This window comes from Aethalodelphis obliquidens, unplaced genomic scaffold (assembly GCF_003676395.1).
Source record: "Aethalodelphis obliquidens isolate GAN/ISIS:26980383/991018 unplaced genomic scaffold, ASM367639v1 scaffold7, whole genome shotgun sequence".
NCBI classification, from domain to species: domain Eukaryota; kingdom Metazoa; phylum Chordata; class Mammalia; order Artiodactyla; family Delphinidae; genus Aethalodelphis; species Aethalodelphis obliquidens.
The window spans coordinates 35,076,863-35,101,968 of record NW_020837951.1 but is presented as its reverse complement, the minus strand read 5'-3'; the positions used below and the strand labels follow the sequence as shown (position 1 = coordinate 35,101,968).

Below are 25,106 nucleotides of genomic sequence, written 5' to 3'. Positions count from 1 at the left end.
TGGGTGCGCTGCTCACCCTAGAGGTACACAGCCTGAAATGCGCAGGCCGAGTGCTGGGCCAATCAGGTGCTGCGCCTTGGAGAGGCCGGCGGAGGAGGGAGCGGGACAGGGTGAGGATGGAGACCACGCCTCTCCGCGCGGAGGGGCGGGGCGAAGAGTGGGCGGGGATGGCGCTTCTCAGAGCTCAGGGAAAGAGCGGGGCGGTGCCTGCTGGGGGGCGGAGCCACGCGTCGCTGAGCGTGCAGGGCGGTGCCCGGCGAGGCCCTGCCTCTTCCGGCCCGGAGCGTTTCCTGCGCGTGTGCTTAAACGAGCTAGTGGACGCGGCTGTTTTAGCTCCTGGGCTTGGCGTCTGGAGAGGCGAGATGGCGGCGGAGGTGTTGCCGAGTGCGAGGTGGCTGTACTGTGGAGAGCCTGACGAGAGCCAGAGAGCTCTACTGGGTAAAGACTGCGAAGCTGGAGCAGAGTTCCCCATAACTTCCTCCCCTTCCGTCTCGGTACCGCTACAGCCCTCCACTTCCCACATCCGTCGGGTGCCCGTTCCCAGATGAGCCAAGATCCCTTATAGTCTCCCCCACTACTTGGGGTTCGGCCAGGGCTCCTCTGTCATTGCACCATCTTTCTGGTACCACCTCCCACCTGGATGAGGAAATCCCAGTTACCCCCTCTCCAGGACTGTATGTACCCAGGAGCCCGTCATCTCCTCACCCACCAGGTCTCACACCTGCTCTATTTCCTTCTCTCTGCTGGCCAGGGATTCCCTCTGTCTTTCTAGATTTGGCCTAGGTCTCCTCAGTCAGCCCCATTCCCCTAGTTATTCTCTCCTGTCAGAGCCCTTCCCCAGCCCCTCTTCCCACCTGAACCAGGACCTCATTCAGTCCCCCTTTGGGTCAGGACCTGGGGCTCCTTGCCATACCCATTCCTCCAGTCACTCCCTCCCGTTGACAATCCATTTCCTCCCCACCATACTCTTGTGCTCTCATCTCATTCTTGGGCTGCAATCTTACAGTCCAGTTCTCCAATGGGAAGCTACAGAATCCAGGCAACATGCGCTTTACCTTGTACAAGAGCAATGATTCCACAAACCCCAGGAAGAGGAGTCAGCGGATCCTGGTAAGTGCTGCTGTGGCCAGTCGCCCCCACTCTTCAGGCCTCAGGAGGCCTCCTGGGTGTGGGTGGAGGTAGGAGGGAGTGAGTGGAGAAAAGGGGGGATAGCAAGTGAGCCTTTGAAGAACTTTGAGCCCCAAGTGGGGACAGGTTCCACTGAGTTTCACACTTGTGGTGAAGCGCTGGCCTTTTATTCATTTGTTCATTCAACAAGCATTTATTGAGCCGCACTGTGGCCCTGGGCTGAAAGCTGCTAGGGAAAGAGCTAAGTGAGAGCTGGCCCCACTCTGAGGGAGCTCGTACTCCAGAGCAGCGTTTCCCAGTCTCAGCACTATTGACATTTTGACCCAGATGATTCTTTGATTCTTGGCTCTCCTGTGCAGCACTGGGTATTTAGCAGCTTTCCGGGCCTCTACCCATTAGCTACCAGGAGCAGCTCCCAGTTGTGGCAAACAGAATGTCAGACATGCCTAGATATCCCCAGAGTAATTCCCTGGGTTGAGAACCACTGCTCTAGAGAGGTGAGAACTGGATGTGAGGGACACTCGTACAGAAATAGATAAAGCTCAGAGTCCCTGGGAGAGAGAGTACAGAGCCGGGCAGAGTGGGTTCAGTCAGTGAAGTCTCTGCTTGCTAGAATGTCTTCCTGGGGGAGGGTGCATGGGAGCTGAACCCTGAAGGATGGAGGAGGGTTTAACAGCTGAAGTTAGTACTCCAGGTGAAGAGGATAGCCAGGACAAACAAGGGGAAGCAGGAAAGCCTGGCTCTGATTGAGGAGTGAATTAACTATTTCCATGGTCCTGAGAGCATATAAGGAGCAGTCATGATAGAGGAGAGCAAAGAGGTTCAAGAAGGGCTTGGACTTTGGGGTTGCCTGCAGAATCATTTTGTTGCATGCCTCTAAGTGCTGAGAGCCCTGGGCCCATCTTCCAAGTCCTGTGGTACAGCTCCCCCGAGAACTTCTCAGACCAGCTAGAAGCAAGCACTACCTGGGACTTTTCAAAAGTCCTCTTGCCTTTCCCCCAGGGATACCCCAGATTCACTTAGAGATAGGGAGCTGGATCATCTCAAAGAGGCTCTCTTCGTTCTGATCCACCTGTGGTTTGGATTCTAAAGCTTCTACAAATGTGGAAAAGGGAGTCAAGATATTTACTGTCTTTCAACATTGGTTGTAATGGAGCTTCCCCCCGCCCTCTACATTTTAGGCAGCTGAAACAGACAGACTTTACTATGTGGGAAACAATTTTGGGACTGGAGCCCTGAAATGCAACACTCTCTGCAGGTAGGGACAGGGGAAAGGGATTGTGGGAAGTGGGGGGGGGGGTGGCCCTGGCACTGCTCTTCCCTGTCTTTATTTTAGGGGCAGTGGGGGAAATCTAGAGAGATTTACCAAGTTCCTGTGTTCCCAGACCCCGGGGCCCTCACACCAGCATGTAGACATTCCTGAAATTGAAAAGTGACTTACATTTGTTTAATTTCCTGAAAACCTCATTCATTTGTAGTCTTAAAAAATTTTTTTTTGTAAATTAATTTATTTTTGGCTGCGTTGGGTCTTTGTTGCTGCACATGAGCTTTCTCTAGTTGCGGTGAGCGGGGACTGCTCTTCATTGTGGTGTGAGGACTTCTCATTGCGGTGGTTTCTCGTTGCAGAGCACGGGCTCTAGGCATGCAGGCTTCAGCAGTTATGGCACACAGGCGCAGTAGTTGTGGCTCGCAGGCTCTAGAGTGCAGGCTCAGTAGTTGTGGCACAGGGGCTTAGTTGCTCCGCATCATGTGGGATCTTCCTGGACCAGGGATCGAACCCGTGTCCCCCATTGGCAGGCAGATTCTTAACCACTTTGCCACCAGGGAAGTCCCCCCAATTTTTTAATTGAGATATAATTGACATATAACATTATATTAGTTTCACGTGTATAACATAATGATTCAATGTATGTATATATTGTAAGATGGCCACTACAGTGTCTAGTTAACATCCACACATAGTTACAAAATTTTTTTCTTGTGATGAGAACTTTTAAGACTTCCTCTCTTAACTTTCAAATATATGCTACAGCATTATTTTCTATAGTCATCATGCTGTACATTACATCTCTAGGACTTATTTTATAACTGGAAGTTTGTACCTTTTGACCACCTTCATTATTTCTGACCACATCATTAACTTGCAATATTCTTTGCTTATAACTATCTTGTTCCCGAAAGGCAGCTGTCTCCACTAATTTGGAATGTGTGATCAATAGGCCAGAGTTTACCAGAAGTCTGCCTTGGGACTAACTACAAGAAAAGGATTTGGTAGTGTCTGAGGCTCCAGAATTTCTGCCTAGCTCTGGAAAGATTACTGACTTGGGGCAACTCTGCCCTTTACTGACCCCCAGTCTACTCCTCGGTACAGTGAAGATTGTCTAGCCTGAACAGTCTTAAGTGTCAGGGGTTGGCATAATGCAGTGTCCTTGTGAAGGTAGCCATCAGTGAATGACAAACAAGCCCCTTTTAGGGTCCCCCCTGAACCACCCTGATAGAAGTCAGATTAGTGTGTATATGCTTGAAACTTTTAACTTTTATCATCCCTTTACAAAGATTTTCTAGTTTAAACTGGTCTCATAATTACCAAGGTTTTACTTGTCTTTGCCTCCATAGAATTTATACGTGCAGTAAATTCTAGTGTTTAATTCTAGATTCTTATATTCCAGGAGGGTTTCCCACTACAGCAGTGAGCCCAAATGTGATCAGCTACAAGAATCACCTGGTGGCTTCCCCCACTGCCCCCAGAGCCTCTTCATGAACCCTTTCCTCCTTTCCCTCCCCATGCAGAGAATTGCTGCTGTAGGGGATTATTGTTACTCACGAGCAAGTGATGTCTTCCTCAGGTGTATTGCGGCAGAAAGAAGGTTGAGAACTTCTAAGCGGAAAAAAGGAGGTTGTATAAACAATATCTTTTGAATAATCCATTGTCACTGGTATTATTCCTTTTTTATTCAGGCACTTTGTGGGAATTTTGAACAAGACCTCTGGCCAAATGGAAGTATATGATGCTGAATTGTTCAATATGCAGCCACTGTTTTCCGGTAGGTCTTAGTCATGAAGGCTCAAAGAAATGCTGAATATTTTAGGTTTCCTGGATGAGTCGGTTTGACTTTTTGATTTGTAAAATACATTTTGTAGCTAGTTTTTCAAGGTTTTTTTCCCCCATTTGAAAAAGTTTTAAAAGTGCTTTTACTCAGCAAATATTTATTGATGACCTACTGTGCTCCAGGCACAAGTTAGGGGCTGTGAATATAGCAAAACAGACACAGATCCTGTCCCTACAGTGTTTACAGACTGAAGATCAGGAAACTAATTTTAGTTAAAGCAAGTTGAGCACTGATCTGAGCAGAGTATTGGAGGGCATACATGATACTCTTTTCCATCGAGGGCCTTTCTTAATTTTTAATTGTTCTAGTTGGGGTAGAGGTTTAAAAAATTTTTTTTTAATTTAATTTATTTATTTTTGGCTGTGTTCGGTCTTCGTTGCTGCGTGCAGGCTTTCTCTAGTTGCGGCGAGTAGGGGCTACTCTTTGTTGAGGTGTGCAGGCTTCTCATTGAGGTGGCTTCTCGTTGCAGAGCACGGGCTTCAGTAGTTGTGGCATGTGGGTTCAGTAGTTGTGGCACATGTGACACATGTTGCTTTGCAGCATGTGGGATCTTCCTGGACCAGGGCTCGAACCTGTGTCCCCTGCATTGGCAGGCGGATTCTTAACCTCTGCGCCACCAGGGAAGCCCTGGAGTAGAGGTTTTAGAATCTCTGGTAGATGATAGAAGTTGCTTATAGGTTGGACAGTAACTTCCAGGTCGATGCAAAGTCTCTACACTTTCTAATTTGGGAAGAGATCCATTTTCTCTCTAATCCACTGGGAGAAGTTACAGTACTTCTCCACTTTGGCATTTTAGAATGTTCAGGGCTAGAGTGGGGTCTTCCAAAATGATAGATAAGAGGGTCAAACTCAAGGGGCTCCTGTTCCTAAATCTTAAATACTGAGAACCATGGTAGGGGAGGGAGTTAGATAAGGATCATTAGGATCATTGTGAATCTGCTCGATACCTTCAGAGGCATTAGTTCTAATAACTTCACTCTCTCAAAGCAGTGGTCTCAGCCCTTTTGAGAATCTCATAAGGACCTGGACCTACCTCCTAGAAACATACGTAATTTACAAAAAATATGAGATTTTGCATGTAATTTTAAAGGGCTCTTGCATCCCAAAGCCTAGCTGTGAATTTCCTAGGGGTCCATAGTCTCTAGGTTAAGAATTCCCTGCTTTGCAAACAAATATAACTGCATATAAGTTATCCTCCAAATGCTCTTCTGTCTTCTGAGGAGGCAAAGAAAATTGTTCATTAATTTGTTGATTAAACACGTTTTTGTTTTTACAAGTAAAAAATTTGTAAATATTGGTTAATTCTAACCAGCATATATCAGAAATACGCACAGCATTTATTGGGTCCTTACTATGCTCTGGGCACTGTTCTAAGCACTTTCAATGCACTACGTCATTTACTTCACATAACAACCCTGTGGGGTAGGTATTGTATTCCTTTTGTTTAATCAATGATGAACCTGGCCCAGAGGCTAAATGGCAGGATCCTACTGCTGGCGTATATGAGAGACCTGGGATTTAAATGTGGCACCGTCACTCCAGAGCTTGTGCTTCTGTCCACTAGATTATATTGCCCCTTACATGAATACTCTGTGGGAGATTACAGAGCTTCATGTAAATAATACATACCTCATGTTTATGCCTTGCTTTTAGGTCTTGAAAAAAATTTTTTTTAACTTTTTTAAAAAGTTGAAGTATAGTTGATTTACAGTATTTTGTTTCAGGTGTATGGCATATGATATATTTTTTTTTTTTTTCGGCAGATTATATTCCATTATAGCTTATTACAAGCTATTGGGTACAATTCCCTGTACTATACAGTACATCCTTGTTGCTTATCTATTTTATGTATAGTAGTTTGTATCTGTTACTTCCATACTCCTTATTTGTACCTCCCCCACACCCTTAGTAACCATAAGTTTGTTTTCTATGTCTGTGAGTCTGTTTTGTTTTTTTTTAATTTATTTAAATTTATTTTTGGCTGCATTGGGTCTTTGTTGCTGCACGTGAACTTTCTCTAGTTGCGGTGAGCGGGGGCTACTCTTATTGCGGAGCATGGGCTCTAGGCGTGCAGGCTTCAGTAGTTGTGGCACACGGACTCAGTAGTTGTGGCTCACAGGCTCTAGAGCACAGGCTCAGTAGTTGTGGCGCATGGGCTTAGTTGCTCCGTGGCATGTGGGATCTTCCCGGATCAGGGCTCAAACCTGTGTCCCCTGCACTGGCAGGCAGATTCTTAACCACTGAGCCACCAGGGAAGCCCTGTGAGTCTGTTTCTGTTTTGTATATACATTCATTGGTATTTAAAAAAAAAATGTTTTCTAATTAAATTATTTTTATACAGTTTTTAAAGGTTATTTTCCATTTACAGTTATTATAAAATATTGGCTGTATTCCCTGTGTTATACAGTATATCCTCGTAGCTTATTTTATCCATAATAATTTGTACCTCTTACTCTCCTACCTTTATATTGCCCTTCCTCCTTTCTCTTTCTCCTCACTGGTAACCACTAGTTTGCTCTTTCTGTGAATCTGCTCTTTTTTGTAATATTCACTAGTTTGTTTTATTTTCTAGATTCCACATATAAATGATAGCATACAGTATTTGTCTTTCTCTGTCTGACTTCACTATGCGTAGTGCCCTCCAGGTCCATCCATTTTGTTTCAAATGGCAAAATTTCATTCTTTTTTTTATGGCTGGGTAGTATTCCATTGTGTATATATGTATAATGGCTAGAATAAACCAATATTTACAACTTTTTTACCTATAAAAACAAAAATGTGTTTAAGAAATTAATGAACAATTTTACATACATACACAATGGAATGTCCTCAGGGTGTGGTGGCCGCTATTACCTTGATATGGGGTGTGGTTGGTGTTGGGGGTCTAAAGCCCAAGGAGGGTGTGAGGTGGTCCTTCCTTTCTGCCCCATGGCTGTCACCTCCCTGTCAGGGGCAGGGGCTGCTCCCCAGCTGCTAGACCCAGTCTTCTTCCAGGGGCTGGTTGGCCCAGATCCTGCACCAAGCTGTGGTGTGGAGTGAGCCCATGCAGACCTTCTCTTCCTTTCAGATCCCTCTCAGGGCGGGGCGGGGGGTGGTCCCAACCCTACTACCTGGTTACGTGGAAATCTTTCTTTTTCTTTTTTTTTAATTTATTTTTTTATACGGCAGGTTCTTATTAGTCATCCATTTTATACACATCAGTGCGCTTTGGTTGTATAGGAATTCTTCTGCCGGTTTCCAGTTAGTTTTCCGTGAGAATTGTTCCACATGTAGATGTATTTTTGATATATTTGTCGGGGGAGGTGAGCTCCAGGTCCCCCTCTTGATCCCTCCTCCTTAGGTCTTTTACAAGGAGGGCAGAACTGTATACTGGGAGGAGCAGAGGACTTTTTTTCTAATCCCATCTCTGCATTGCCTGGGGCAAGTCATTTCACCTGGAGGCCTCATGTTTCCTTATTTGTGAAATGAAGGGCTTGGATCCGATGACCCCTTCACTTGACTCTTAATTTATTCTCCAAATCCTCTAACTGTATACTGAAGCTTCATATTAAATGTTCACAGTATACACATGTTAAGCTCTGGAAAGTCCTGTACTAAAGAAATCTGTTTTTCTTAGATTAACTGTTAAACAAATATTAAACACTATTATGGTCTGTAGGCCTTACAGTTTGCTTGTTTTTCTTTGTTTTTGTTTTGTGTTTTGTAGATGAATCAGTTCAGAGTGAATCGACACTAGAGAGTCACACCAAGTCTTTTAGAGAAAAGGTAAGTGTGACAGAACTAAGATGTGAGACCTAAAGTGAGTTCCTTCCAGGCCTTGGGTTTCTCCATCAGTAAAATGAGCTGGTTGAACACAGGGGTCTCCCTAGCTGCTCTCAGCTCATTCAGTCTGTGGTTCTCTGGACAATTCCTACCTGCACAGGCCTCCTTGGCCTCACAGACTGCAGACCTCCTCTCTGGGGCAGCTATACACAGCTCTGTGCCAGTGTCTGGAACTGGTTCTCTGGGCCGTAGCATAACACTTATTTTCAGGATTTAATCCAAGTTTCAGAAAATATTGGAAGCCTGGAAACTTCACATCAAGACAAAGTAAACTTTAGGATTTTCAATGTAGAAGCTTCCTACAAAGCTCATCTCACCCCAGGATGGCAAACTGATTGGATCTCCAGTGCTGCCTGGAAGGGAGTGAAACTGTCTGCAGGCTCAGAGGGAGAGTGAGCGATCTATTAGTAATGTCTGTTTTCCGTGTAGGATTAGAAAACCGGTAAGCTGTGTGCCCCAGATTTACCAACCCTAATTGTAGTCTTTTTTACAGCTGAAAATACTGTTGATTTATAAATAGCTCATTACAGTTTATAAAGCAAGTACTTCAAATCTCTTAATATCTTTTGGTTCTTAAAACAAGCCTATGAGGTAGTTAGGTATGAGTCAGCCCAATTTACGGAAGTGGTATTAATGGCTCAGAGAGGCTGTTTACCCGTAGTGACACAGCTAGGAGTAGCAGTGCTCAGCCCGTTCCCAGTGACCAAATTTGTCTTTTGCACAGATGGATTCTTGCATTGAAGCCTTTGGTACTACCAAACAGAAGCGGGCTCTGAACTCCAGGAGAATGAACAAAGTTGGCAGTGAATCTTTGAATAGTGCAGTGGCTAAAGCTGCTGAGAGTATAATTGATACAAAGGGTGTGACTGGTAAGCAGCTGGAACTTGGGGTAAGAGGCTGCTGGTAGAAACAGCTTTCCCTTCTCTTGAGATCTTTCACCCGCCCCACAGATAGAAATGATGGGAGTTAGGGCTGGATTCCTTCCTGCTTCTCCCTGAGGGCCTTCTTAGGAACAGACTCTGGAAATCATAAGAAACATCTGACATGGCCTGCTCTCAGTGAGCTCACAGTCGAGTAGAGGAGACAGACATGGGAACGGTTATGTGCCCTCTGTGTCCTTGGTGCCAGGGCTACAGCCTGCAGGGCACAGCGGAGGGAGACGGCCTCAAGTCTCTGTGAGTTACAGGGAGGTTTTCGTCAAAAAGGCTGATGTGATGATGATGAACGAGCCTCTAGAGACACTTTGAGGTCACTGGATCTTTTTCTTTTCCTAAATTCTTCAGCAGCTTGAGTATTAAATTGCATTATTTAAAATGTGTAATGTGTTTATTGTTCAAATGCATTATAAGAACATAAGAGAAAGTTATATATATATATGAGAGCAGTTTTTCTATTAAAATGGAATTTTAGTAAGTTTTAGAAAATCTTTTCATACCCGATGATTATGTATTTTCCTATGTTATCTTTCAGTACTTTCACAGTTTAACTTTTTACATTTACAATTTAATGATTATTTTTTTTTTTGGTCTATGGTACAAACCTAATTTTATATTTTCCAAATGATTAGCCAGTTGTCCCCAACTCCATCCTTTCCTTTTGTAAAAAATGATTTAAAAAATCATCTGTATCATTTTACCACATTCTTCATTGTGTTCTCGCTCATCATTCTTACTGGCTATTCTTGTAGCAGCATCAGGTCCTTTTGATTGTAGTAGCCTCACCTTCCAGTTTGTTGTCTGATAGGGCAAATTTATCCTCCATCCTTATTTTTCACAAATGTACTGGTTATTGTAGCATGCTTATTTATTTGTTTGTTTATTATTTATTTATGGCTGCATTGGGTCTTTGTTGCTTCACGCGGGCTTTCTCTAGTTGTGGTGATCAGGGGCTAATCTTCGTTGCGGTGAGTGGGCTTCTCATTGTGGTGGCTTCTCGTTGCGGAGCACGGGCTCTAGGGTGCGCAGGCTCAGTAGTTGTGGCGCACGGGCTTAGTTGCTCCACGGCATGTGGGAACTTCCTAGACCATGGCTCGAACCCGTGTCCCCTGCATTGGCAGGCGAATTCTTAACCACTGCACCACCAGGGAAGTCCTGTAGCATGCATTTTTTTCCCAGGTGATCTTAAGAATTATTTTGTCAAGTTCTCTCAAAATCCAATTGGGATTAATATGGGTAGAATCAGCATCTTTATAATATTATGTTTTCCCATCCAGGAACATAGAAACATGTCTCCATTTAGTCAAAGATATACTTTAATGTCTAAGTAAATTTTTCAATTTTTTTTGTTCAGTTTACTCTCAGCTACTAAAGGACATTTAAAAAAAAATAATTCACCCATTTTCCCATCATTCTACAAGACCAACTATTACAATTTTCCTGTTTTCCTCTCTGTTCTTGTCTGTGTGCATACTTAATTTTTACATGGTTATTCCTGTGTGATAGTTAGCTTTATAATTTGATTTTTCTTTTTCACTGACAATATGTGAAGTTCAGATGAGGGGGTTCTGGGCGACGATGATCTTGAGTGCACGGGTTGCAGAGTGTTGGGGAACTTGAAGCCGAGCAGGGTGACACTGACACTGACTCTTTCTTCATTGAAAAGCCCTGGTCAGTGACGCCATCCACGATGACTTGCAGGATGACTCCCTCTACCTCCCTCCCTGCCACGCTGATGCAGCCAAGCCTGAAGACGTGTATAAATTTGAAGACCGTATCCTTCTTGTGGGAGAAATGCCACCTCATTTCCCAGGTTGGGATATGCGCACAGGAGTGGCATGGCCAGGCTCTCTGAGGGTGTCAGTGGTCCTGTGATACTCATAGAAGCTCGCCCCAGACTCTTGCAGTTGCCCCAGCGCTATTGCTGGGAAGTCAGCGAGGCTCCCTCACTAGCTGAGGCACCTGCTGCAGCAGAGGCCTCTCAGGCCTTGTGATTCAAACCCATCCCTCAGCAAAATGCAGAATGCCCACGGTTCGGCCCTGTGGGGGTCACCTTCCGTGAAGAGTCAAAATACGACTTTTAAGTTGGCCAGTGCCCAAAGTCTAGGGCAGACTGATGTATAAAGAAGGGTTGGAATGTAGAGTTTCCGTACTTGTGGTTCTATTCAGATGGAAAGTGCCTGCAGTGGCTTTGTGATAAGAGAAGGCAGAAAGCCCAGGCAGGCAATGAGCTCTGGGCTGGGAGTCTGGAGAACTGAGTCCTGAAGCTCTGCCTGGACATACTGTGTGATCTTCCCCTTTCTAAGCCTCAGATTTTCCCATCTGTAAAATGTGGCCGATATAAGATGATCTAGCTAGTTGGATGTTTCCATTTTGGTCACGTTGTTCTTGACCTATAACTAGTTCTTTCCCCTGCGGAGTATGACGCTCTTCAGAGCCCTTCTGAAGCTTTCAGGAATGTCACCTCAGAAGAAATACTGAAGATGATTGAAGAGAACAGGTACCCGAAATGGGCAGATGGAGTGTCTCGGGAGTGATGTTGGGATACAACAGCAGTCAGACATGAAGCAGACCTTCGGTGTTAGTCAGTGAGAATATACGTCTGTTCAGCATTTGAACATGAGTGAGCTAGTGTTTTCTCAAATGGTTGAGCTCCCAGGCCTGTTGTCCCAAGGCTGTGGGTGGCTTTCAAGGGAGAGAATTGGCCTCTGAGTACGTGGAACCTGTGAGTGGGCAGAGGGTGGTGAGGCCTTGTAGTCTAGGGCTGGGAACTGGAGCTGACCTGTATCGGTCCCACCCCCCGCAGCCAATGTTATGCTGTTGCCGATTGTCACTGGTGGGGCCCAAGTGCTGGCCTGGGAGTAGGTGCCAGCTGAAGTGATGGTTTATCTGTGGTGATGTGCTGAGTGAAAGTTAAATTATGTATTTTAAATATAGTATATTTTAAATCAGAGATGATTTCCTCTCCTCCCTCCACCCCTCCCCCACTTTTTGGCTTTTAAAACACCTTTTTTTTTTTTTAATGATGATGAGGTTTTTTTGCTTTTGAGTTTTTTCTTTTAATAATTTTATCTTGAGAAAATAAAAAGTTGTCAACCCTAGGTTAGTTCCCCCAATTTTCGTTTGGAAATTTTACTGGTCAGTGAAATCCAGTCTTGGAAAATACATGTTCTTCCCTCTCTCCAAAGAAGTGCTCTTTACTGGTTCTTCGTTGTGTTAATGTGATTGTGGCTCAGGGGCAGGTGCAGGAATGAGTTCTGGGCTGGGAGTCTGGAGAACCGAGTCCCCATCTGCCTCATGGACTGTGTGATCTTCCCCTGTCTGAGCCTCAGTTTTCCTTTAAGTAAAATGAGGCCGATACAAGATGATCTTGAAGAGCCTTTTATCGCTGCGAGTTCATGATCCTGACAGTGGTAGAACAACAGTATGTAAAAATAATAGCCAACATTGATGGAGCTCCTACATGTGCGAAGCACTGCTTTCCTTGTCTCATTTAATCCACAAAAACCCGTAGGACAAGGGTACTATCATTGGCCTTAATTTACAGGTGAAGAAACCAAGGCAGAGATGTTCAGAAGCTTGTCCAAGCCACTGCATGGCAGAATGGGGATTCAAACCCAGATAGTTGAGAGGCCATGCTCCAGACCGCCACATCAGGATTGGGCCCACTATGGCCCGAGTGCCGAGTCTGGCCCACTGCCTGTGAATAAAGTTTTATTGTAACGTAGCTTCAGTCATTTATTTTTGTGTTATCAATGGCTGCCTTTGCATTACAGTGGCAGTGACCATGTTGCCCACAAAATGTATAATATTTGTTATCTAGACCTTTACTGTCCCTGCACTAAATCATGCTCCTCCTATTATAAGGGGCTGGTTGGATGGCTGTTCCTCAGCTGTTGACTGTGTGCCAGGTGTGAGGGGTGCCTGCTGTTTTCATTGTGAAGGAGTGAATGGCTCCTGACAGCCGGTCTTAACACATTTCTCCTTTTCCCTCCTTTGTTTTAGTCACTGCTCCTTTGTCATAGAAGCGTTGAAGTCTTTGCCATCAAGTGAGGAGAGCCGAGACCGCCAGGCCCGTTGCATATGGTTTCTGGACACTCTCATCAGATTTCGAGCACAGAAAGTGATTAAGCGGAAACGTAAGTCCATGCTAGACATTTTTTAAAAAATTGAAGTATAGTTGATTTATGTTGTTAGTTTCAGGTGTACAGCAAAGTGATTCAGTTACATATATATTTATATATATATATGTTCTTTTTCAGATTCTGTTCCATTATAGGTTATTACAAGATACTGAATAAAGTTCCTTGTGCAAGGAACAACAACAAGGACACTAGGTCCTTGTTGTTTATTTTATATATAGTAGTGTGTATCTGTTAGTCCCAAACTCCTAATTTATCCCTCCCTCCCCCCCGCCCTTCCCCTTTGGTAACCATAAGTTTGTTTTCTATGTCTGTGAGTCTGTTTCTGTTTGGTAAATAAGTTCATTTGTATCATGTTTTTAGATTCCACATATAAGTGATAGCATATGGTATTTGTCTTCCTCTGTCTGACTTCACTTAGTATGGGAATCTCTAGGTCCATCCATGTTGCTACAAATGGCATTATTTCTATTTTATGGCTGAGTAATATTCCATTGTATATATGTATACCACATCTTCTTTATCCATTCATCTGTTGATGGACACTTACGTTGCTTCCATGTCCTGGCTGTTGTAAATAGTGCTGTGAACTTTGGGGTGCACATATCATGATAGACATTTTATTCTAATTATTTTCAATCTGTTATTTGTCTATAATTCTTAGACTAGCTCTAGTGAGAGAGGAAATGGACATGTCTTTCCATGTCTTTATTTATAACTGTGTAACAGTGGGATTCTGATTGGTACTGCTGACATGCTGAGAGAACTTGCCAAGCCCTTTCCTCAGAAAATAGGGTCGGGTTGGATTATACGATTGCTCAGAGCTAACATTCACTACTTCTGTGTTAGGCAAAGTTGAATATCCAGTCAAATCAAATGAACGTTTTAAGGGACAGTTAGACAAAGAGTTATATGGGGAGAAAAATTGGCCTTGCTTGTGAAGGCTTGTGGCACGTTGTTGTGTCAGCCATTTCTGACTGGGAAAGAAGTCAGTTTCTGCTGGTAACCCATGCCACTGATCGCCAGGGCATGGGTGGCTGCCACACACGCACATCCACCCAGAGTCAGAAACCCAGAGGGAGACACCTGTGGTTTTAGGCATAAGGTGCATGTAGTCATGTTCCTGTGATTGGGCACCCAAGGGTCTGTACACCTCGTTCTGTTGTGCTTCACTTTATCGTCCTTTGTAGATACTGTGTTTTTTTACAAATTGAAGGTTTGTGGCAACCCTGTGTTCAGCAGGTCTGTTGGCACCATTTTACCAAGAGCATCTGCTCACTTTTGTGTCTCTTTGTCAGGTTTTGATAATTCTCACAATACTTTAAACTTTTTCATTGTTATATTTATTATGATGGTCTGTGGTCTTTGATGTCACTACTATGACTCGCTGAAGGTTCAGATGATGGTTAGCATTTTTTAGCAGTATTTTTTAATTAAGATATGGACTTTTTTTATCAGATGGTTTTTATTCTTCAACTTGTTAATATGGTGTATCATATTGACTGATTTGCGTATATTGAAGAATCCTTGCATCCCTGGGATAAATCCCACTTGATCATGGTGTATGATCCTTTTAATGTGTTGTTGGATTCTGTTTGCTAGTATTTTATTGAGGATTTTTGCATCTATTTTCATCAGTGATGTTGGTCTGTAATTTTCTTTTTTTGTAGTATCTTTGTCTGGTTTTGCTATCAGGGTGATGGTGGCCTCATAAAATGAGTTTGGGAGTGTTCCTTCCTCTGCAATTTTTTGGAAGAGTTTGAGAAGGATGGGTGTTAGCTCTTCTCTAATTGTTTGATAGAATTCACCTGTGAAGCCATCTGGTCCTGGACTTTTGTTTGCTGGAAGATTTTAAATCACAGTTTCAATTTCATTACTTGTGATTTGTCTGTTGATATTTTCTGTTTCTTCCTGGTTCAGTCTTGGAACGTTATACTTTTCTAAGAATTTGTCCACTTCTTCCAGGTTGTCCATTTTACTGGCATAGAGTTGCTTGTAGTAGTCTCTTAGGATGCTTTGTATTTCTGCAGTGTCTATTGTAACTTCTCCTTTTTCATTTCTAATTTTATTGATTTGAGTCCTCTCCCTCTGTTTCTTGATGAGTTTGACTAATGGTTTTATCAATTTTGTTTATCTACTCAAAGAACCAGCTTTTAGTTTTATTGATCTTTGCTATCGTTTTCTTTGTTTTTATTTCATTTATTTCTGCTCTGATCTTTATGATTTCTTTCCTTCTGCTAACTTTGGGTTTTGTTTGTTCTTCTTTCTCTAGTTCCTTTAGATGTAAGGTTAGATTGTTTGAGATTTTTCTTGTTTCTTGAGGTAGGCTTGTATTGCTATAAACTTCCCTCTTAGAACTGCTTTTGCTGCATCCCATAGGTTTTGGATTGTCATGTTTTCATTGTCATTTGTCTCTAGGTATTTTTTGATTTCCTCTTTGATTTCTTCATGAGCTGTTGGTTATTTAGTAATGTATTGTTTAGCCTCCATGTGTTTGTGTTTTTACATTTTTTCCCCTGTAAATTGATTTCTAATCTCATAGCATTGTGGTCAGAAAAGATGCTTGATATGATTTCAATTTTCTTAAATTTACTGAGGCTTGATTTGTGACCCAAGATGTGATCTATCCTGGAGAATGTTCCATGCGCACTTAAGAAGAAAGTGTAATCTGCTGTTTCTTGGATGGAATGTCCTATAAATATCAATTAAATCTGGTCTACTGTCTCGTTTAAAGCTTGTGTTTCCTTAGTAATTTTCTCTTTGGGTGATCTGTCCACTCGTGTAAGTGAGGTGTTAAAGTCCCCCACTATTATTGTATTACTGTCGATTTCCTCTTTTATAGCTGTTAGCAGTTGCCTTATGTATTGAGGTAATCTTATGTTGGGTGCCTATATATTTATTTATTTTTTAACATCTTTATTGGGATATAATTGCTTTACAATGGTGTGTTAGTTTCTGCTTTATAACAAAGTGAATCAATTATACATATACATATGTTCCCATATCTCTTCCCTCTTGCGTCTCCCTCCCTCCCACCCTCCCTATCCCGCCCCTCCAGGCGGTCACAAAGCACCGAGCTGATATCCCTGTGCTATGCGGCTGCTTCCCACTAGCTATCTACCTTACCTTTGTTAGTATATATATGTCCATGCCTCTCACTCACTTTGTCACAGGTCACCCTTCCCCCTCCCCATATCCTCAAGTCTGTTCTCCAGTAGGTCTGTGTCTTTATTCCTGTCTTACCCCTAGGTTCTTCATGACATTTTTTCCCCTTAAATTCCATATATGTGTGTTAGCATATGGTATTTGTCTTTCTCTTTTTGACTTACTTCACTCTGTATGACAGACTCTAGGTCCATCCACCTCATTACAAATAGCTCAATTTCGTTTCTTTTTATGGCTGAGTAATATTCCATTGTATATATGTGCCACATCTTCTTTATCCATTCATCCTATGATGGGCACTTAGGTTGTCTCCATCTCCGGGCTATCGTAAATAGAGCTGCAATGAACATTTTGGTACATGACTCTTTTTGAATTATGGTTTTCTCAGGGTATATGTCCAGTAGTGGGATTGCTGGGTCATATGGTAGTTCTATTTGTAGCTTTTTAAGGAACCTCCATAACTGTTCTCCATAGTGGCTGTACCAATTCACATTCCCACCAGCAGTGCAGGAGTGTTCCCTTTTCTCTGCACCCTCTCCAGCATTTATTGTTTCTAGATTTTTTGATGATGGCCATTCTGACTGGTGTGAGATGATATCTCATTGTAGTTTTGATTTGCATTTCTCTAATGATTGATGATGTTGAGCATTCTTTCATGTGTTTGTCGGCAGTCTGTATATCTTCTTTGGAGAAATGTCTATTTAGGTCTTCGGTGCATTTTTGGATTGGGTTGTTTGTTTTTTGTTATTGAGCTGCATGAGCTGCTTGTAAATTTTGGAAATTAATCCTTTGTCAGTTGCTTCATTTGCAAATATTTTCTCCCATTCTGAGGGTTGTCTTTTGGTCTTGCTTATGGTTTCCTTTGCTGTGCAAAAGCTCTGAAGTTTCATTAGGTCCCATTTGTTTATTTTTATTTCCATATCTCTAGGAAGTGGGTCAAAAAGGATCTTGCTGTGACTTATGTCATAGAGTGTTCTGCCTATGTTTTCCTCTAAGAGTTTGATAGTTTCTGGCCTTACATTTAGGTCTTTAATCCATTTTGAACTTATTTTTGTATACGGTGTTAGGGAGTGATCTAATCTCATACTTTTACATGTAGCTGTCCAGTTTTCCCAGCACCACTTATTGAAGAGGCTGTCCTTTCTCCACTGTACATTCCTGCCTCCTTTACCAAAGATAAGGTGACCATATGTGCATGGGTTTATCTCTGGGCTTTCTATCCTGTTCCATTGATCTATCTTTCTGTTTTTTGTGCCAGTACCATACTGTCTTGATTACTGTAGCCTTGTAGTGTAGTCTGAAGACAGGGAGCCTGATTCTTCCAGCTCTGTTTTTTGTTCTCAAGATTGCTTTGGCTATTCGGGGTCTTTTGTGTTGCCATACAAATTGTGAAATTTTTTGTTCTAGTTCTGTGAAAAATGCCAGTGGTAGTTTGATAGGGATTGCATTGAATCTGTAGATTGCTTTGGGTAGTAGAGTCATTTTCACAATGTTGATTCTTCCAATCCAAGAACATGGTATATCTCTCCATCTATTTGTATCGTCTTTAATTTCTTTCATCAGTGTCTTATAATTTTCTGCATACACGTCTTTTGTCTCCTTAGGTGGGTTTATTCCTAGCTGTTTCATTCTTTTTGTTGCAGTGGTAAATGGGAGTGTTTTCTTGATTTCACTTTCAGATTTTTCATCATTAGTGTATAGGAATGCCAGAGATTTCTGTGCATTAATTTTGTATCCTGCAACTTTACGATATTCATTGATTAGCTCTAGTAGTTTTCTGGTAGCATCTTTAGGATTCCCTATGTATAGTATCATGTCATCTGCAAACAGTGACAGCTTTACTTCTTTTCCGATTTGGATTCCTTTTATTTCCTTTTCTTCTCTGATTGCTGTGGCTAAAACTTCCAAAACTATATTGAATAAGAGTGGTGAGAGTGGGCAACCTTGTCTTGTTCCTGATCTTAGTGGAAATGCTTTCAGTTTTTCACCATTGAGGATGATGTTGGCTGTGGTTTTGTCATATATGGCCTTTATTATGTTGAGGAAAGTTCCCTCTATACCTACTTTCTGGAGGGTTTTTATCATAAACGGGTGTTGAATTTTGTCAAAAGCTTTCTTTGCATCTATTGAGATGATCATATGGATTTTCTCCTTCAATTTGTTAATATGGTTTATCACATTGATTGATTTGCATATATTGAAGAATCCTTGCATTCCTGGAATAAACACCACTTGATCATGGTGTATGATCCTTTTAATGTGCTGTTGGATTCTGTTTGCTAGTATTTTGTTGAGGATTTTTGCATCTATGTTCATTAGTGATATTGGCCTGTAGTTTTCTTTCTTTGTGACATCCTTGTCTGGTTTTGGTATCAAGGTGATGGTGGCCTCGTAGAATGAATTTGGGAGTGTTCCTCCCTCTGCTATATTTTGGAAGAGTTTGAGTAGGATAGGTGTTAGGTCTTCTCTAAATGTTTGATAGAATTCGCCTGTGAAGCCATCTGGTCCTGGGCTTTTGTTTGTTGGAAAATTTTTCTTTTTTTTGTGGTAGGTGGGTCTCTCACTGTTGTGGCTTCTCCTGTTGCGGAGCACAGGCTCCAGACGTGCAGGCTCTGCGGCCATGGCTCATGGGCCCAGCCGCTCCGCAGCATGTGGGATCTTCCCGGACCAGGGCACGAGCCCGTGTCCCCTGCATCGGCAGGCGGACTTTCAACCACTGCGCCACCAGGGAAGCCCTGTTGGAAGATTTTTAATCACAGTTTCAACTTCACTGCTTGTGATTGGTCTGTTCATATTTTCTGTTTCTTCCTGATTCAGTCTTGGCAGGTTGTGCATTTCTAAGAATTTGTCCATTTCTTCCACGTTGTCCATTTTATTGGCATAGAGTTGCTTGTAGTAGTCTCTCATGATCTTTTGTATTTCTGCAGTGTCAGTTGTTACTTCTCCTTTTTCATTTCTAATTCTATTGATTTGAGTCTTCTCCCTTTTTTTCTTGATGAGTCTGGCTAATGGTTTATCAATTTTGTTTAGCTTCTCAAAGAGCCAGCTTTTAGTTTTATTGATCTTTGCTATCATTTCCTTCATTTCTTTTTCATTTATTTCTGATCGGATTTTTATGATTTCTTTCCTTCTGCTAACTTTAGGTTTTTTTTGTTCTTCTTTCTCTTATTGCTTTAGGTGCAAGTTTATGTTGTTTATTCGAGATGTTTCCTGTTACTTAAGGTAGCATTGTATTGCTATAAACTTCCCTCTTAGAACTGCTTTTGCTGCATCCCATAGGTTTTGGGTCGTCGTGTCTCCATTGTCATTTGTTTCTAGGTATTTTTAAATTTCCTCTTTGATTTTTTCAGTGATCACTTTGTTATTAAGTAGTGTATTGTTTAGCCTCCATGTGTTTGTATTCTTTACAGATCTTTTCCTGTAATTGATATCTAGTCTCATAGCATTGTGGTCAGAAAAGATACTTGATACAATTTCAATTTTCTTAAATTTCCCAAGGCTTGATTTGTGACCCAAGATATGATCTATCCTGGAGAATGTTCCATGAGCACTTGAGAAAAATGTGTATTCTGTTGTTTTTGGATGGAAGTGTCCTATAAATATCAATTAAGTCCATCTTGTTTAATGTATCATTTAAAGCTTGTGTTTCCTTATTTATTTTCATTTTGGATGATCTGTCCATTGGTGAAAGTGGGGTGTTAAAGTCCCCTACTACAAATGTGTTACTGTCGATTTCCCCTTTTATGGCTGTTAGTATTTGCCTTATGTATTGAGGTGCTCCTATGTTGGGTGCATAAATATTTACAATTGTTATATCTTCTTCTTGGATCGATCCCTTGATCATTATGTAGTGTCCTTCTTTGTCTCTTCTAATAGTCTTTATTTTAAAGCCTATTTTGTCTGATAGGAGAATTGCTACTCCAGCTTTCTTTTGGTTTCCATTTGCATGGAATATCTTTTTCCATCCCCTTACTTTCAGTCTGTATGTGTCTCTAGGTCTGAAGTGGGTCTCTTGTAGACAGCAAATATATGGGTCTTGTTTTTGTATCCATTCAGCCAGTCTGTGTCTTTTGGTGGGAGCATTTAGTCCATTTACATTTAAGGCAATTATCGATATGTATGTTCCTATTCCCATTTTCTTAATTGTTTTGGGTTCGTTATTGTAGGTCTTTTCCTTCTCTTGTGTTTCTTGCCTAGAGAAGTTCCTTTAGCAGTTGTTGTAAAGCTGGTTTGGTGGTGCTGAACTCTCTCAGCTTTTGCTTGTCTGTAAAGGTTTTAATTTCTCCATCAAATCTGAATGAGATCCTTGCTGGGTAGAGTATTCTTGGTTGTAGGTTCTTCCCTTTCATCACTTTATATATGTCATGCCAGTCCCTTCTGGCTTGTAGAGTTTCTGCTGAGAAATCAGCTGTTAACCTTATAGGAGTTCCCTTGTATGTTATTTGTCATTTTTCCCTTGTTGCTTTCAATAATTTTTCTTTGTCTTTAATTTTTGCCAGTTTGATTACTATGTGTCTCGGCGTGTTTCTCCTTGGGTTTATCCTGTATGGGACTCTCTGTGCTTCCTGGACTTGGGTGGCTATTTCCTTTCCCATGCTAGGGAAGTTTTCGACTGTAATCTCTTCACATATTTTCTCATGTCCTTCCTCTCTCTCTTCTCCTTCTGGAACCCCTATAATGCGAATGTTGTTGCGTTTAATGTTGTCCCAGAGGTCTCTTAGGCTGTCTTCATTTCTTTTCATTCTTTTTTCTTTATTCTGTTCTGCAGCAGTGAATTGCACCATTCTGTCTTCCAGGTCACTTATCCGTTCTTCTGCTTCAGTTATTCTGCTATTGATTACTTCTAGTGTATTTTTCATTTCAGTTATTGTATTGTTCATCTCTGTTTGTTTGTTCTTTAATTCTTCTAGGTCTTTGTTAAACATTCCTTGCATCTTCTCGATCTTTGCCTCCATTCTTTTTCCGAGGTCCTGGATCATCTTCACTATCATTATTCTGAATTCTTTTTCTAGAAGGTTGCCTATCTCCACTTCATTTAGTTGTTTTTCTGGGGTTTTATCTTCTTCCTTCATCTGGTACATAGCCCTCTGCCTTTTCATCTTGTCTGTCTTTCTGTGAAAGTGGTTTCTGTTCCACAGGCTGCAGGATTGTAGTTCTTCTTGCTTCTGCTGTCTGCCCTCTGGTGGATTAGGCTATCTAAGAGGCTTGTGCAAGTTTCCTCTGGACATTGTTTTTTAATTTTCATTTTAAATTAATTATTGGACACTTTTTTTTAGACATGATACTATTGCATACTTAATAGACTACAGTATACTATAAACATAACTTATATGCACTGGGAAACCAAAAAGTTCATGTGACTCACTTTATTGCGGTGGTCTGGAACCAAACCTGCAATGTCTCTGAGCTATGCCTGTACTCATGGTTTTCACTATTTGCTTAATTCTTATTTTCACATTCCAACCTCCCTTCCTTTCCCTCTCCCTCGGCTTTCTCCATAATCTGTTTTGCTTTCTAACATCTTTTGAACTCTGTATCTTTAGGCCTCACTGGAGTCTGCTTTTCTTTCCTGTCACTGCCCTGTCATGAACATCTCTTGTGCACATATGGTCTGCAGGCTGAAGCATACCTGAGCACGTGTTCATTTGAAAGTGGCTGTTCTGTTTCACAAGCCCCTTCTTCTCTTCCCACATGCCTCTGTTTATTCCAGTGGCCCAACTGTTGTCCGCTTTTCCCAGCTCATAGGTGAGGTGTGTCCTGAGAGTTTTGAAAGAAAACGATCAGACTCTATTTTGTCTTGTAGGTGCCCTGGGACCTGGAGTTCCCCACATCATTAACACCAAGCTGCTGAAGCACTTTACCTGCTTGATCTACAACAATGGCAGGTCAGGGGGCTTGATTTCTCGGCTTCTGCCTGTAAAGGAGAAAGCAGGACAGGGAGGGTGGTGAGAGTGGGGACGGGGGGCTTGGATTGCAGTCTGTATTCACAGAGACACTATGCTGAAGAGAGCACTGCCATTTGGAGGGCTCCTGGGGTCAAGTGAGTTTAGGCAACACTGTAGTACAGACTCTGTCCCTTTGGGAGAAGCTCATGTTAAAGGCTCTGGGAAGTCCTGTAACAAAGACTTCATGTCACTCGCTTCTTCCAAGGACCCCTGCCTAATGTCCTAATGTTGTATGGAGAGGCAGTGTTGCAGGAAAGGGCAGGCCAGTGGGATGACTTTGAGGAAAGCACCCCAAGCAGCACACCTGGGCTTCCTTCCTGCCGCTTGCTTGCAGTGTGTGTCCTGCTCTGAGTGTGCTTGGAAGAATCATCGGCAGCTGAGTTTGGGATGACTGTTCCCAGCAGCCCTGCTGAACAGGCCGGGAAGATGGGGAGGGTCCTCGCCAGTGCGAGGCTCTGACTGTGCCTGGGGAAGGTGCGGCCTTCTCTGTCCCCTTGGAGGGACACTGGCATTGGCTCACCGCTCCACTGTGCCTGAAGGCTTGGGCACCACCACAGGACAAGGGATGTTGCTCTAATTCCTTTTCTTCTCCCTGGGATGAGAAGACTTTTTATTTTTTTGCGGTACGCAGGCCTCTCAGTGTTGTGGCCTCTCCCGTTGTGGAGCACAGACTCCGGACGTGCAGGCTCAGCGGCCATGGCTCACGGGCCTAGCCGCTCCGCGGCACGTGGGATCCTCCTGGACCGGGGCACGAACCCGTGTCCCCCACATCAGCAGGCGGACTCTGAACCACTGCGCCACCAGGGAAGCCCGAGAAGACATTTTGAATGCATAAGGGAACAGGCTTGGATGTTTTTCCTTTGCTTTTGGAGAAATCATCTCGGAGTTTAATTTTGCCTCTCTTTTATTGACACTGATTTGCAGTTTGCGGAACTTAATTTCAGACTCTATGAAGGCAAAGATCACCGCCTATGTGATCATACTGGCTTTGCACATAAACGACTTCCAGATTGACCTGACGGTGTTACAGAGGGACTTGAAGCTCAGTGAGAAAAGGTGAGCACAAAAGAAGAAAAAGCTCCCTTAGGGCGCCTTGATGTAGTTGTGGTACTGCTGGAAAGCATGAGGCACTGTCGAGGGACCTGGGGACAGTTTTCAGATGAATGAATAATTGATTGAATGGATGGGCAACCAGATATTACCGTGTGCCTTCGCTTTGCTAGGCACAGTACCAAATCTGTCATAATATCTCAGTGATGTCGCTAAGAAACAGTGGAGGAATCTTTGGTTCAGAGAAGTCAGTGATTTTCCCAGGGTCACACAGCCAAGAAGGGGAATAGTTGGGCTTCAAACCTGAGCCTTCCATCCCTGTGTAACTGAGCAACCTCCAGTCTCCAAACTGCTGTCCCTGGGAAGAGGGACTCTGTATGGTTCCGATGGGGTAACCTAGGGGTGGAAGTTATATAAGAGAACCCCAGTTTCAGCTTAGCATAAAGCACTTTGCTCAGTCAGATGGAAGGAGCTGCCAGGGGTTGTCCAAGGCAAGGCAGAGCTGCAGTTTGGCAGGGATGTCACACTTAGGCTTCTCTGACCTGACTGGGAGGGTTGGCAGAGGTGGCAACCTTTAAGGCCCTTTCTAGCCCTGCTAGAAGGGATGCAGACTGAGTAGGGAGCAGAGCCTCCCAGGATGCTGAACCGTGGGGTATACTGGCCTTTGTCAGTGATTTAGGAGCGTCTGACCTCTGAGGACCTTGATGGTATTTCAGGAGAGCCTAGGAAAACACCCTTATCTGGACTCTTCTAGCAGTCCAGAGAGGGATTATTCTGAGGGCTCCACAGATGGCATTCTCATGAGTAGTGAGTTTGAACATACAAGAGAAACAGATACTTGAAGTCTGTAAAATTCTAGCAAGTGCTTAATCCTTGCTACAAGAACTAAACACAGTTATCAGTAGGATCTAGATAACCTGGTTTTCCATCATTTATATAGATATTTTCTAATGGCAACACATTAAAATGGGAATCTGATGGCTCTCGAGGGGATCTTGTCTGCCTTTCTGCTGGGAGCTTTGCCCCTTGTGGCTCTCTTGGGAATTCTGTCTTCATGGCCTGGAGCACGAATGTGCTGCCCCCTCCTGCCAAGCCTCCTTGAGCATTTGCATTGAGGAGACTCTCCATTTGTTGTATGTGTTTGTGTTTGTTCCTTAGGATGATGGAGATAGCGAAAGCCATGAGGCTGAAGATCTCTAAAAGAAGGGTTTCTCTGGCAGTGGGCAGGGAGGAGGATCACAAACTGGGCACCCTGTCCATCCCACTGCCCCCAGTCCAGGCCTTGGACCGTCAGTCAAAGCGGAGGAAAATCACCTAGAGGTGTGCTTTCCAGACAGAGCATTTTGGCCACATCATAGCCACTCCTTCTATCCATTTGCATTTTTATTTGTAAAGAAAGAGGGATAAAGCAGCCATGCTTTGGCACAGGTATGAAGCCAGAAGTCAGCCTATCAGTTGTGCTGGTCTTAAGCAGAAACATAAAGTGTTGGCCCTACTGGACTCCACCTCCCTCCTTTGGTGTCTCTGTGGTTGTAAATGGCAGATGGTTCGTGTGTGGGATGTGGGAGGGTGGGCCTGGGTTAGGCGGAGGCAAAAGATCTCACAGGCTGAACCTTGGACCACATCTGACGGATAAAGGTTAATAAAGAGAAATGTGAAGTGCTGTGGAAGGCCCAGTGGAGGAGTACGTGGTGAGGACAAAGCCCAGTGAGGGGGGAAGAGGAGGCTTCAGGTCACCAATGTGATGGGCTTGCCAAAACAGACTAATTTAGTTCCGGGCTGCTGAAACAGCAGAGCCAAATCAGAGGA

General features: G+C 43.1%; 1 protein-coding gene across 1 annotated transcript; it reads left to right on the top strand.

The window, feature by feature from the left end:
- The first annotated feature begins 273 nt into the window (after positions 1-273).
- On the top strand, positions 274-24,802 carry POLR1E (RNA polymerase I subunit E). The gene is made up of 12 exons (XM_027105482.1): positions 274-438; positions 1,007-1,110; positions 2,310-2,386; positions 4,087-4,172; positions 7,945-8,003; positions 8,785-8,929; positions 10,662-10,769; positions 11,399-11,495; positions 13,001-13,134; positions 22,106-22,187; positions 23,172-23,303; positions 24,456-24,802. The coding sequence occupies exons 1-12, from the start codon at positions 363-365 to the stop codon at positions 24,613-24,615; spliced, it is 1,260 nt and encodes a 419-aa protein (XP_026961283.1). The 5' UTR covers positions 274-362; the 3' UTR covers positions 24,616-24,802.
- The last annotated feature ends 304 nt before the right edge of the window (positions 24,803-25,106 follow it).

Coding starts and splice junctions, on each gene's coding strand:
- POLR1E (XM_027105482.1), top strand. CDS start 363: ATGGCGGCGGAGGTGTTGCCGAGTGCGAGGTGGCTGTACTGTGGAGAG. Junction 2,387..4,086: donor AAATGCAACACTCTCTGCAG/GTAGGGACAGGG, acceptor TTTTTTATTCAG/GCACTTTGTGGGAATTTTGA. Junction 13,135..22,105: donor GAAAGTGATTAAGCGGAAAC/GTAAGTCCATGC, acceptor TTTGTCTTGTAG/GTGCCCTGGGACCTGGAGTT.